This window comes from Somniosus microcephalus, chromosome 3 (assembly GCF_052327205.1).
Source record: "Somniosus microcephalus isolate GS21.2 chromosome 3, FLI_Smic_1.0, whole genome shotgun sequence".
NCBI lineage: Eukaryota > Metazoa > Chordata > Chondrichthyes > Squaliformes > Somniosidae > Somniosus > Somniosus microcephalus.
In genome coordinates this window covers 183,302,468-183,315,489 of record NC_140989.1, presented here as the reverse complement: position 1 = coordinate 183,315,489, position 13,022 = coordinate 183,302,468, and the positions used below count along the sequence as shown (strand labels likewise).

The 13,022-nt window shown below is 43.0% G+C and overlaps 1 protein-coding gene across 2 annotated transcripts in view; it reads left to right on the top strand.

Annotated features, from left to right (window-relative positions):
* The window catches only part of igf2r (insulin-like growth factor 2 receptor), a 211,196-nt gene that overhangs the window by 134,356 nt on the left and 63,818 nt on the right, over positions 1 to 13,022 (top strand). For both annotated transcript variants that reach the window (XM_085982001.1, XM_085982000.1), the window contains exons 32-37: positions 576 to 702; positions 1,571 to 1,705; positions 4,081 to 4,343; positions 4,629 to 4,850; positions 6,860 to 7,009; positions 7,312 to 7,473. In XM_085982001.1, coding sequence (XP_085838127.1) covers positions 576 to 702; positions 1,571 to 1,705; positions 4,081 to 4,343; positions 4,629 to 4,850; positions 6,860 to 7,009; positions 7,312 to 7,473 — 1,059 coding nt within the window. The remainder of the gene's footprint in view (positions 1 to 575; positions 703 to 1,570; positions 1,706 to 4,080; positions 4,344 to 4,628; positions 4,851 to 6,859; positions 7,010 to 7,311; positions 7,474 to 13,022) is intronic.

The window sequence follows — 13,022 nt, the reverse complement described above, 5'->3', positions numbered from 1 at the left end:
ATAGTGCTATTTTGTCAAATATACATGACTGTTGTATTGCATAGGGCAGAAGAGCTGAGACAGCCTGCTCTATATCCAAAGAAGCAAAACACTTGTCTTGAAAGAAACTGCACAGAGTAAGAAAGAAGTGAACATTTGCCAGATTAGTCCAAGTCTGATGGTCACTGAAGTATAAGAACACCCAGAGGTGCAGAGCTTTTTAGCGAATGGGTCAGACCTGGAGACAGTAAAGAATCTTGTATATGAGTCAGCAGTGTGTCCAGATAATTCTGTCCAGGGCAGTTGGTGACTTTCTTTATTTTTGATGTATCGGATTTGTTTAGTTGATCTAATTAAATTCTGTCCAGCATAAGCAGGATGCATTGAACTTGGAGGGAGTCTTGCCTCAAAATATAATTGGCTTATGATATGATAGCAAATCTTAAGTGTACTAAAGAGAAAGTGTGTAGGTGCACATTGGAAAGATTTGTCGCCCATTTTGGTAAAACTAGTGCAAAAAGAATTTTGGTCACCAAATGCTTGCCTTAATTTTAAAATAAGAATGTGCCTTTTAATAGTAATCTGTCTTTCTGTAGAACACAAAGCCAGATCTGATTACTGCCATTCAAGATTGTGAGTATACGTTTTTGTGGTTCACGGCTGTCGCTTGCCCAGTGACCAAGAATGTACATGATCAGTGCGTTGTGACTAATCCGGTTACAGGTCAGTATTTTGCATTTTGTGGCGGCATCACTTTTCAAATGCCCAAATAGTGACTGAAGCATTTCATGAAATGTACTTTTCCAAACCTTAAGGGTTCGGTGTGTAATTTACTACTTTATCAGCAATTGGAGTAACTAATTACAAGAGTTGATCTGAAATGGGAAATGTATTTAAAAAGCTTAGAAAGCAACGGATGTAGAAAAAAAAATGAGTGCAGATCATTGAATGGAAACCTAGCTTGTAATGAGACTGAACTGCTCCCTAAGTAATACCCTGGATAAGTCAAAATAACTTATATAATCCTAAACAAGAACAGCGACTGCTGGAAACATTCAGCAGGTCATTTAGCATCTGTGGAGAGAACGTGGAAGTTAATGCTTCATGTGTGAACCTTTCATCAGATCTTTGTCCACACCTGAAATGTTAACTCTCGCCACAGATGCTGACTGACCTAGAGTGTTTCCAGCATTTTCTGTTTTTGTTTGATTATCAACATCTGCAGTATTTTTGCTTTTTGTTTATATATTTTTAAAAGTCCTAACTGAGTTGTATTAGTTATTTGATGTTTAGTCAGATGCCATCCATCAGGCAATCCAAGGCTATAGTAAATTGCAGGGCAGGGCTTCAGTTAACTTCAGCTTCTGCCATTTTATATTAATGTTTTCTTCAGAGATAAATTTATAGCTTCATTATCCACTGGCAATGTTTTGTGTAGAAATCCTTTAACTTTTTTTTAAATGAGCTGATTTTTTGATATCCCTTTAAACTATTGTACTTCACTTAAATTTAACTGAAGAGTTATGCATGAATTTGTTCTGTTAAATTACTTGCTGGTGCTGTTTTTAATGCTGCATTTTTATGTATCCAGGCCATTTATTTAACCTGAACTCACTACGAACCAATCAGGGCTACATTGTATATGACCATAAAATCAGAGGAAATTTTGCTCGCCTCAATGTTTGTGATAAGGTGCAAAACACTGGATGTTCAGGAGATGAAGTTGGTACGTATTGAAAGGACACCTACTTATGTTATCGCTATCTCAATTTGTGTCCTGCTGTGTTGCAGTATTTTGGGATTGAAACCAATTGTGTGCTTCTGTTGTAGCAGGGCTGCACTTTTGGTCTGATCAAACTTTATTTAAGACGGTTGTATTCCGTCATGGTTCAGTTTGACTTATTCGAACTAACCGTGTAGAATGAATGGTAATCCTATTGTAATGCAGCTTTTACCAAGTATTCTCTTTAGTTTTCTGCCTTCTCAAATGAAGAATGATGCAGAAGAATGCAAGTTTTACATTGTCATATGGGAGTAATACTTTTGGAGTGAGGGGTTGGCGGGGTGGTGAGTAAAGTATTTTTAATTCAAAGTGCTCTCCTTAGAAAGATAAAACATTTATTTAAAATATCTTACTGGAGAAGATCCAGTTCAGTCAGTGTAAAATCAGCCTGCTATACTTTAAGGACATAGAATGATCAAGCACAGAAGGAGGCCATTCAGCCCATCGTACCTGTGCTGCTCTATGGTGGAGCTATTCAATTAGTCTCACTCCCCTGCTCTTTCCCCATAGCCCTGGAATGTTTTCCCTTCAAATATTTATCCAATTCCCTTTTGAAAGTTGCAATTGAATCTGCTTTCACCACCCTTTCAGGCACTGCATTCCAGATCGCAACGTGCTGCGTAAAATAATATTTCCCCATGCCGCCTCTGGTTCTTTTGCCAAACATCTTAAATCTGTGTCCTCTGGTTACCGACCCTTCTGCCACTAGAAACTGTTCCTCCTTATTTACTCAAAACGGTTCATGATTTTGAACACCTATCAAATCTCCTCTTAACCTTCTCTGCTCTAAGGAGAACAATCCCAGCTTCTCCAGCCTCTCCACATAACTGAAGTCCCGCATCCCTGGTCCCATTCTAGTGAATCTCTTCTGCACTCTCAAGGCCTTGACATCCTTCCTAAAGTGCGGTGCCCACAATTGGACACAATACTCCAGCTGAGGCGTAACCAGTGTTTTATAAAGGTTTATCATAACTTCCTTGCTTTTGTGCTCTGTGTCCATTAGTAAAGCCCAGGATCTCATCTGCTTTTTTAACAATCATCTCACCTTGTCCTGCCACCTTCAAAAATTTGTGTGCCTGCACCCCCATGTGTGTCTGTTTCTGCACACCCTTTAAAATTGTACCCTTTAGTTTATAAAAACAGAAAATGCTGGAAATACTCAGCAGGTCAGGCAGCATCTGTGGAGAGAGAAAAACAGAGTTAACATTTCAGCTCATGACCTTTTGTCAGAACCATTTAGTTTATATTGCCGCTCTTCACTCTTCCACCCAAAATGTATCATTTCACACTCCTCTGGTGAAATGGACAGACACATGGCAGATTAAATTTAATGGAGTATGTTTAGTCCTCCTGAAGTCTGGCTATTTCACCAGTTTGTCTATGTCCTCCTGAAGTCTGTTACTATCCTCCTCATTGTTTACTACATTTCTGAGTTTTGTGTGGCATCTGCAAACTATGAAATCATGCCCTATGTATCCAAGTCCAGGTCATTAATGTATATCAAAGAACAGTGGTCCTAATACCGACCCCTGGGGAATACGTCCCTCCAGTCTGGAAAAACAACCGTTCACCACTACTTTCTGTTTTCCGTCCCTTAGCCAATTTCGTATTGACGCTGCCACTATCCCTTTAATCCCATGGGCTTTAATTTTGCTTAAGTCTATTATGGTATTTTGTCAAACGCCTTTTGAAAGTCCATATACACATTAACCGCACTACCCTCACCCACCCTCCGTTACTTTGTCAAATGCCAATTAATTTTTCTCCCAGATTATTGTCAGTTTCCCCACCACTGACATTAGGCTGACAGCCTGTAGTTGTTAGGTTTATCCCTCTCCCCTTTTTTAAATAGGGTCATGCAGTCTTTTGATTGACTGCCATTAATTTGACCAGTTTACCAATTCTTGGGAGCCCAGTGACAAGGGAGAATGCCGATCGCTGACGGTTGTTTAAACCACTTTATTCAGCTATTTCTGCAGAAAGTAGTTTTTGTATATAAACTATTTCCTACACCTGGGCAATTATGCTTCTATGTAGGAATTTCAAGTTGGATTCATGATCTGGTTCCTTTGTGACCTGAAGCATTACACTGATGGCGATGTTGTTCATATTGTATCAGTCTGTGGTACAGTGTTGAACCATGCATGCATCAGTCCACCTATGCATTTTAATCCTCTCTCAAAGTGAGTGACACATTTCAAATTAATGCAATGAAAATTGCAGAATGAAAAGAGTTAATGTATTTTGAGAACCTTTTTTAAGCTCTGATGTTTCATTCGAAAAGTAATGTTCATGCTTTTTTAAAAACTTTTTTGCAGGTGTGTGTATTACAGAAGATCAGAATGTAATCAATGCAGGGCGGTTCAGCAAAGAATTGACTTATGTAGATCAGGTGTTGAGGCTCACCTATGATGGGGGTGATCCCTGCTCCATCAACCCCACACTTCATCATAGAAGTATCTTCAGCTTTGTCTGTGGCCCGATTGCGGGTGCGGGTACTGGACCTGTTCTGGTGGCTTCAGATGAGAAGACGTGCACTCATTATTTTTCTTGGCACACTCAGCTGGCCTGTGAACACGAGGTAGAGTTTTTAACAGAAGCTTTATAACCAGTAACCCAACACACATTTCTATTTTAATTGTTCACAGCCAATTCAAGTTTATTTTTTTTAAACTAATTCACATAGCTTTCCATTAATTTCTGTAATTGTTAACTTGGGGATGAATTTTGCACATTTGCCATTTAAAAAAGTGTTTATATAAGTAGTGATGGTTGTCCATCTCCTAAACAAATTGACAGTGTTTTGTTTTCTTATTACAAAGTAACTTGGTTGTCATTTTCTTGTCCTTTCTGGTTTGTTGGCTAGGTGAGATGCTCAGTGAAGAATGGCAGTTCGATTATTGACCTAAGTCCTCTGATCCAGAAGACTGGGTATTATTCTGCAGAGGATGAAGATATTTTTGATGATGATCAAGATGACTCGTCTGATTTTTACATCAACCTTTGCCAGCCACTGAATCCTCTCCCAGGGGTTACCTGTCCCCCTGGTTCAGCTGTGTGCATGGATCCTGTGAATGGGCCACCTGTGGTAAGTTGAAATGTGCAGCTGTATATATATTGTCATTGTATATTGCCATTCTAATGAAATGCTAAATCTGAAAACTGCATATATTCGAATGTGTTTGAGGTGCAACTGTACAGATATAACCACTTAATTTTAAGGGGCTTCCCAGAGTTTACATTGCTGTTTTGATCTACAGCTTCTAGCTGAATATCAGAAAAGTTCTCTCTCTTTTCACTACACTTTACATTCTAGTGACAAGCACAAGTCATTGTTGGATTGGGGTGGTGGAGGGGAGAGAAAGCTGGGATCACCAACCTTTTCACATGGCAGGTAATTAATCTTGCAAATCTGTGGATGTGCCTCAGTTCTCGTTGGCAGTAGGCAGCATTCTGGCAAATTGCTTGAGCAGACCTTGAGGCCATCCTTGCAAGTGTGACCTCTGCTATATTGAGATTTCGGTGTTGGCGAAGGAATTCCAAAAAGGCCCTAGATTTGAACCATGTGGGACACCACTACCTGCTTTCAACCACTCTTTTGGGGGGGGGGGGGGGGGGGGGGGGGCGGGGTTGGACACTGCCCTCAACTCCTACTCTTGTTTTCTTCTAACCAGTGTTTAATACAGTTGTTATCCTCCCCTAATTCCATACCTGTTGATCTTCTCTGGTAATCTCACATGTGGTACTTTGTCAAAAGCTTGCTTGAAATCCATATACAGTACAGCCACTGCATTTCCCTCAATTACCATGTCTGTTGCATCCTCAAAAGTTTGTTCTTCAACGAATATATTACTTGCATATAATGTTAGCTAATCTACTTGGCAATTACTTTCTGGAGAATTTGTTTAGGGTAGCAGCTGGTGTTGCCTTTTGCATCTTAATTTATGAAAAGGGCATAGAAATCCCTGCTCCCTTCAACATCAATTTCTCTGATCTAAATCTTGTCCAGCCAATATTTAGCTTCTTCACTACACCTTTCCTGTTTCTCTGTTGCTTTCTGCATGGAGTGATGATGAATTGTAAGATCTCATTGTCCATTGAGCTTGCCTTAAAAGTTGTAGTTGCCAAATATCAGGATAGCCCCATATTTTTCTAAAATTGTATTATAGTTTTTAGGTCAATAGTATTCTTTCTCATTTGTTTATATTTTATGCACAAATGAACATACAATCATCCAACAAGGGAAAAACACTTGAACCTGTCACCTTTTCCATTCGTTTTTTTGTTCTCTTGTAAGGTTATTGATTCCTGCTGGAATTTGGTTGAGAGTCCCAGCAATCCTCCAATATTGCGCAAAATGACTATTATCATGCCAGCAGGCAATTAATCTATGTGGGGAGGGAAGCATACGAACTCCGCTCAATCCTGTTTTTGCCCAACTCCTCTATTTATAGATAGACATACGCTCAGGCTCATACGCACGCACTTGCACAGTCACTTTCCAGCAGACGTCATTGAATAACAAATGAACAGCAAACACTGGTTGATTTTCCCATGTGCACACCCCACTGCCCGTCGAGGAAGGCCATGCCTTCAACTGCCTCGGCCCTAAGCTCTGGGATTCCCTCCCTAAACCTCTCCTCCTCTCCTATCTCTCCTCCTCCTTTAAGAAGCTCTTTGACCAAGCTTTTTGTCACTTGTCTTAATATGTTTGTGACCCAGTGTCAAATTTTGTTTGACGCTCCAGTCAAGCGCCTTGGGACGTTTGACTAAGTTAAAGACCCAGTATAAATGCAAGTTGTTATGGGGTATACCTGTATTGAAGGGGCTGTCTTTAGCTTCTGCCACAGGAGATGAGGGTTATTCACTTGAATGTGGAGGATTAGCTAATTTCTTTGAAAAGAGGAAAGTTAAATGACTATCTTCCTTGAAATCTTCCAATTGTATAGTTGTCCATAGTATTACTACTTTGTGCTTCACATTTGTTTTTAAAGATTCAAAGCAAAGCATTGCAGCCTAAGTTTGATACTTAATAGAATTAATGTTAAAATCTCCAGCAGTTTCAATAAGTTGCTTTTCTGTTTTTTTCCATTTTAGGCTGTTGGTTATATATCTGGACCTCCACAGATTAATTCAGCGACTCAGGAGGTCTACATTTCTTTTAATAGCAATACTACCTGCCAAACCAACAAGAAGTTGACTTATGACTCCCTCATTGTATTTCATTGTGTCACAGGCGTAGACTTGGTAAGGAACTTGCTCGGCTGTTCTACACTCTGGGTACAAAGTCTAATTCATGTAAATAGAGCAGGTAACAGTAAAAGGCTTGGACTGTCCCATGTAAATAATGACAGAGGTACACTAGCTTTATGTAGATATAATTGTATGAGATAACCAGCCCACTTGCAAAGCTTAGTTTTTGTATTTTCTTCCTTTTATATATCTACAAATGTTACATAATATTGCATGCTGTAGCCATTTAGAAAGTTGGTGGTGTTGAATTTAAAATGCTGGAACAGTGATCTATACAAGGCAATTTTTCTCTCCAGGGAAGACCAAAGATGATGAGGAAATCAGAATGTAGCTATGTGTTTGAATGGGCAACTCCACTGGTCTGTCCAGATTCAGTGGTTACATCCGGCTGTTCACTAACTGATCAACAGTTACATTACACGTTCAATCTATCTTCTTTGACAGGAAGAAGATACCAGGTAATTACTTTGATTATAGGAAACTCTCCAGAGTATGATGAGCTTGAGCTTGGGTATAGGAGGCACAATATTAAAATTTGCAGATAGCACAACAATAGGGAGTCTGTCCAACTGTAAGAGAACTTCAGAAGGATGTAGGTTGGTAGAAGGCAGATAGATTGCAAATGAAATTTAATGTGGAGAAATGTGAAGTGCACTCAATGGTACATTAAAAGGGGCAGAAGAGCAGGGTTATTGGGGATTCCCATACACACATCTTTAAAATTGTGAGCACAAGTTGATACGGCTGTAATAAAAAATATCCTAGGTTTTAGAAATGGTGTAAAGTACAAATGCTAAACCTATATAAATCATCAATTATGCCACAGTTAGAATATTCTATACAGTTTTCAGTCCCTGACTTTAGAAGGATCTCCAGGATATTAAGAGGGATCAGAAGAGAATTTTCTAAGATAATGTCAATGATCAAAACTAGTTATGAGAACTGGATCTTTTTCCCATTGTAACAGAAAAGGTTACAATGATCTGAGCAGGGTGTTCAGAATTGAGGGCGAGGTGACTAGGAAAGAACTATTTTTCACTAGTCAATGAGTCAGTAATGCGAGGGCATAAATATAAGATCACAAAGAGTGATGGGTGAATTTAGGAAAATGTTGGCGTTTTCTGCTGTATTGTGCATATGTGCTGGATGTATAGGGATTAAATTCCTGTTTGGGACCAGTTCTGGATAGGAGGGATCTGTACAAGAATGATGGATTGCACCTCAACAGGACTGGGACCAATGTCCTTGCAGGGAGTTTAACTTTTTTTTATTCATTGATGGGATGTGGGCGTCGCTGGCTGGCTAGGCCTGCATTTAGTGCCCATCCCTAATTGCCCTTGAGAAGATGGTGGTGAGCCGCTGCCTTGAACCGCTGCAGTCCATATGGTGTAGGTACACCCACAATGCTGTTAGGAAGGGAGTTCCAAGATTTTGGCCCAGCGACAGTGAAGGAACGGCGATACAGGTCCAAGTCAGGATGGTGTGTGGCTTGGAGGGGAACTTGTAGGTGGTGATGTTCCCATGCGTCTGCTGCCCTTGTCCTTCTAAGTGGTAGAGGTCGCGGGTTTGGAAGGTGCTGTTGAAGGAGCTTTGGCGAGTTGCTGCAGTGCATCTTGTAGATGGTACACACTGCAGCCACAGTGCGCCGGTGGAGGGAGTGAATGTTGAAGGTGGTGGATGGAGTGCCAATCAAGCGGGCTGCTTTATCCTGAATGGTGTCGAGCTTCTTGAGTGTTGTTGGAGCTGCACTCATCCAGGCAAGTGGAGAGTATTCCATCTCGCTCCTGACTGCCTTGTAGATGGTGGAAAGGCTTTGGGGAGTCAGGAGGTGAGACACTCGCCGCAGAATTCCCAGCCTCTGGCCTGCTCTTGTAGCCACAGTATTTATATGGCTGGTCCAGTTCAGTTTCTGATCAATGGTAACCCCCAGGATGTTGATAGTGGGGGATTCAGCAATGGTAATGCCATTGAATGTCATGGGGAGATGGTTAGAGTCTCGCTTGTTGGAGATGATCATTGCCTAGCACTTGTGTGGTGCGAATGTTACTTGCCACTTGTCAGCCCAAGTCTGAATGTTGTCCAGGTCTTGCTGCATATGGACACGGACTGCGTCAGTATCTGACGAGTCTCGAATGGTGCTGAACAGTGTGCAATCATCAGCGAACATCCCCACTTCTGACCTTATGATGGAGGGAAGGTCATTGATGAAACAGCTGAAGATGGTTGGGCCTAGGACACTGCCCTGAGGAACTCCTGCAGTGATGTCATGTGATTGAGATGAATGACCTCCAACAACCACAGCCAACTTCCTTTGTGCTAGGTATGATTCCAACCAATGGAGAGTTTTCCCCTTGATTCCCATTGACTTCAGTTTTGCTAGGGCTCCTTGATGCCACACTCGATCAAATGCTGCCTTGATGTCAAGGGCAGTCACTCTCACCTCCCCTCGAGTTCAGCTCTTTTGTCCATGTTTGGACCAAGGCTGTAATGAGGTCAGGAGCTGAGTGGCCCTGGCGGAACCCAAACTGGGCGTCAGTTAGCAGGTTATTGCTGAGTAAGTGCCGCTTGATAGCACTGTCGACGACACCTTCCATCACTTTGCTGATGATTGAGAGTAGACTGATGGGACGGTAATTGGCCGGGTCGGATTTGTCGTGCTTTTTGTAGACAGGACATACTTGGGCAATTTTCCACATTGCCGGGTAGATGCCAGTGTTGTAGCTGTACTGGAACAGCTTGGCTAGGGGCACAGCTAGTTCTGGAGCACAAGTCTTCAGTACTATTGCCAGAATGTTGTCAGGGCCCATAGCCTTTGCCGTATCCAGTGTCTTCAGCCGTTTCTTGACATCACGTGGAGTGAATTGAATGGGTTGAAGAGTCCACCACCACTCACGACTGGATGTGGCAGGACTGCAGAGCTTTGATTTGATCCGATGGTTGCGAGATCACTTGGCTCTGTCTATCGCATGTTGCTTCCGTTGTTTGGCATGCAAGTAGTCCTGTGTTGTAGCCTCACCAGGTTGACACCTCATTTTTCGGTATGCCTGGTGCTGTTCCCGGCATGCTCTCCTGCACTCTTCGTTAAACCAGGGTTGATCTCCCGGCTTGATGGTAATGGTAGAGTGAGGGATATGCCGGGCCATGAGGTTACAGATTGTGGTTAATACAATTCTGCTGCTGCTGATGGCCCACAGCGCCTCATGGATGCCCAATTTTGAGTTGCCAGATCTGTTCGAAATCTGTCCCATTTAGCACGGTGGTAGTGCCACACAACACGGTGGAGGGTATCCTCAACATGAAGACGGGGCTTCATCTCCACAAGGACTGTGTGGTGGTCACTTCCACCAATGCTGTCATGGATAGATGCATCTGCAACAAGTAGATTGGTGAGGACGAGATCAAGTAGGTTTTTCCCTCTTGTTGGTTCCCTCGCCACCTGTCGCAGACCCAGTCTGGCAGCTATGTCCTTTAGGACTCGGCCAGTTGTGGTGCTACCTGTTGTGTATGTAACCGTTTACCTTTAAGGGAACTATAGAATGTAACCGTTCGCCTTTAAGAGCACTACTTTAGGGTGGCACTATCTATTGGCTCATGTATACTGTAATACCGATAGTGACCACACCAGTATATAAGGGTTGTGATACGTTAACTAGGGCAGAATCGCCCGAGCCTCTGAATAGTAAAGACGTGTTTTATTTTGTTAACAGTGGAGTCTGTGATTATTTATAATACAACCCACAGACTTAACATTGGCGACGAGTCAGGATTCGAACCCTGCGGCAGTTGTTCCACGGCGGCTTCGTCCGAAGACAGGACGTTGAAGAGAGGTTTCAATCCTCACCAGTCTGGAACCGACAGGCTGGAAGCGACAGGCATTAGGACCCTGAAGCCTCCATAACCTCGTGGGTAAGCCGCAGCGTTGGCTGCAAAGACAGTGCCACCGATCGGGAGATAAGGGCGATCGCAATCCCTGATAAGAGCCGCGGTGAAACGCGCGAGCGGGTAAGCCAGAGCCCGGGAGGGAGCGAGCAAGATCCGCGCGAGCGGGTGAGCCAGAGGCCAGGGCCCGCTTTCAAGTGCGAGGCGCAGCCGGGCCATCGATCGCATCCGCTGATAAGAGCCGCACTCGGGCTGAAAGTCAGCGTCGGGGAACGGGTGATAACCGCCATTGAAGTGGGCGGAGAGCGCCGAGAAGCGCGGGAAAACCGCCATCGAAGTGGGCGGGGAGAGCGAGAAGCGCGGGAAAGCAGCCATTTTTCGCGGGGAAACCGCTGAAGAAGGAAGAAGCGGGAAACCACCATCTTGGAAATTATTAAGAATTTCAGGAAAGTAATAAGATTTTTCAGAAAGGCTGGTGTGTTCTCAAGAAGAGAGGGAAAATAAGTATAAGTACAGCAATACTTGTGGTGTTCTCAAGAAGAGAGAAGAAAATTAATTAGAATTTTCAGAAACAAGAAATAAGTAAAGCAATACTGGTGGTGGTCTCAAGAAGAGAAGAAAATTAATAATAAGTAAAGAAATACTTGTGCTGTTCTCGGAAAGAGAAGAAGATGCCTAAGCGAGGAAATATTAATGATTTTAATGCTGAAATAGAAGACAGGGCCACGTATGGGGAACGCATAGGAATATATTGCGTAGCCATATACGCCAAGGCAATAACTTTGTTAAATTCGATGGGAGCAAAAACATACGGGCTCTTGAAACATCTAATAGCACCAGTTAAACCAGTGGACCAGACCTTCGAAGAGAGCGTAGCAGTGCTGAAGGATCACTTGAACCCCACACCGTTGATACTGGCTGAACGATTTAAATTTTACGCCAGAACCCAGAGGCAAGATGAAAGCAATGCGGAATACTTAGTCGAACTGCGTAAGCTAGCGAAATACTGCCAGTTTGGAGGGAATTTGACAGAGGCGCTGCGGGACAAGTTCGTATGCGGCTTGGCCAAAGAAGGAACGCAGAAGCGACTTCTGGAAGAAAACGACCTCACACTGGACAGGGCTGTCCTCATAGCTTCATCGCACGAAGCCGCAGCGAAAGGGACGGCGGAAATGCAGCTAAAGGCGGCGGCACTCTGGGTGGACCAAATGACTGCAAGCATTTCCAAATGCTACCGTTGTGGAAAGACAACGCACGACCAGAATCAGTGCTGGTTTAAGAATCAAGAGTGCAGGAAATGTGGCAAACTGGGTCACATCGCGAAGGTATGCAGGTCCAGAAAGAAGACCAACAAACAAAGGAAGCCACCACCACAAGAAAAGTACAACAAGGTGCATCAGGTGGCTGAAAAGAGTTCAGACGAACAAAATTCAGACTCCGACCCAAACAGCCAGGAGTTGGATAGTCTGAGAATCCACAATGTGGGTAAAGTAACTGATCTACAGACGATCTGGGTCACACTAAAAATAGCTGGAGTCCAAGTACGAATGGAGCTGGACACGGGATCAGCTGTATCAGTCATCAACCAAAAGGACTACCACCGACTATTCTCTCACATACCCTTAAGAAATACCAAGTTCGTATTACAGACATACACGGGGCATCGCGTATACCCCATGGGGAAAATAAGAGTCAAGGTGAGAGATAGGGGTAAAGTACACCCAAGAATGAATTTGTACGTACTACCTGAGGGAGGACCACCACTTCTAGGACGGGAGTGGATCAAGAAAATAGACATGGAATGGCACTACCGACAAGCAATGACGAGTGAGGACTCGGTGCAGACAAGCAGCTCAGACTCTGAGCCGGAAGACGATAAGTCCAGCTTATGTATGAAAAACAAGGTTAACATTAACTCACAGACTAAGGTTGGAAAATCGATGGCGTGCATAAAGACAGAGAATTCTGAGTCTGTTCAAGCTACAGACATATGCATTACGGAGGAACACCGGGCTCGAACTCAACGCTATTTCAAAGTACAACAACAATTAGAACAATTAAGTTACCGCCTCGTACAAGAGATGAAAACAATGAAAAAGTTCTATGACACCGAATGGGAGAGTCTGGA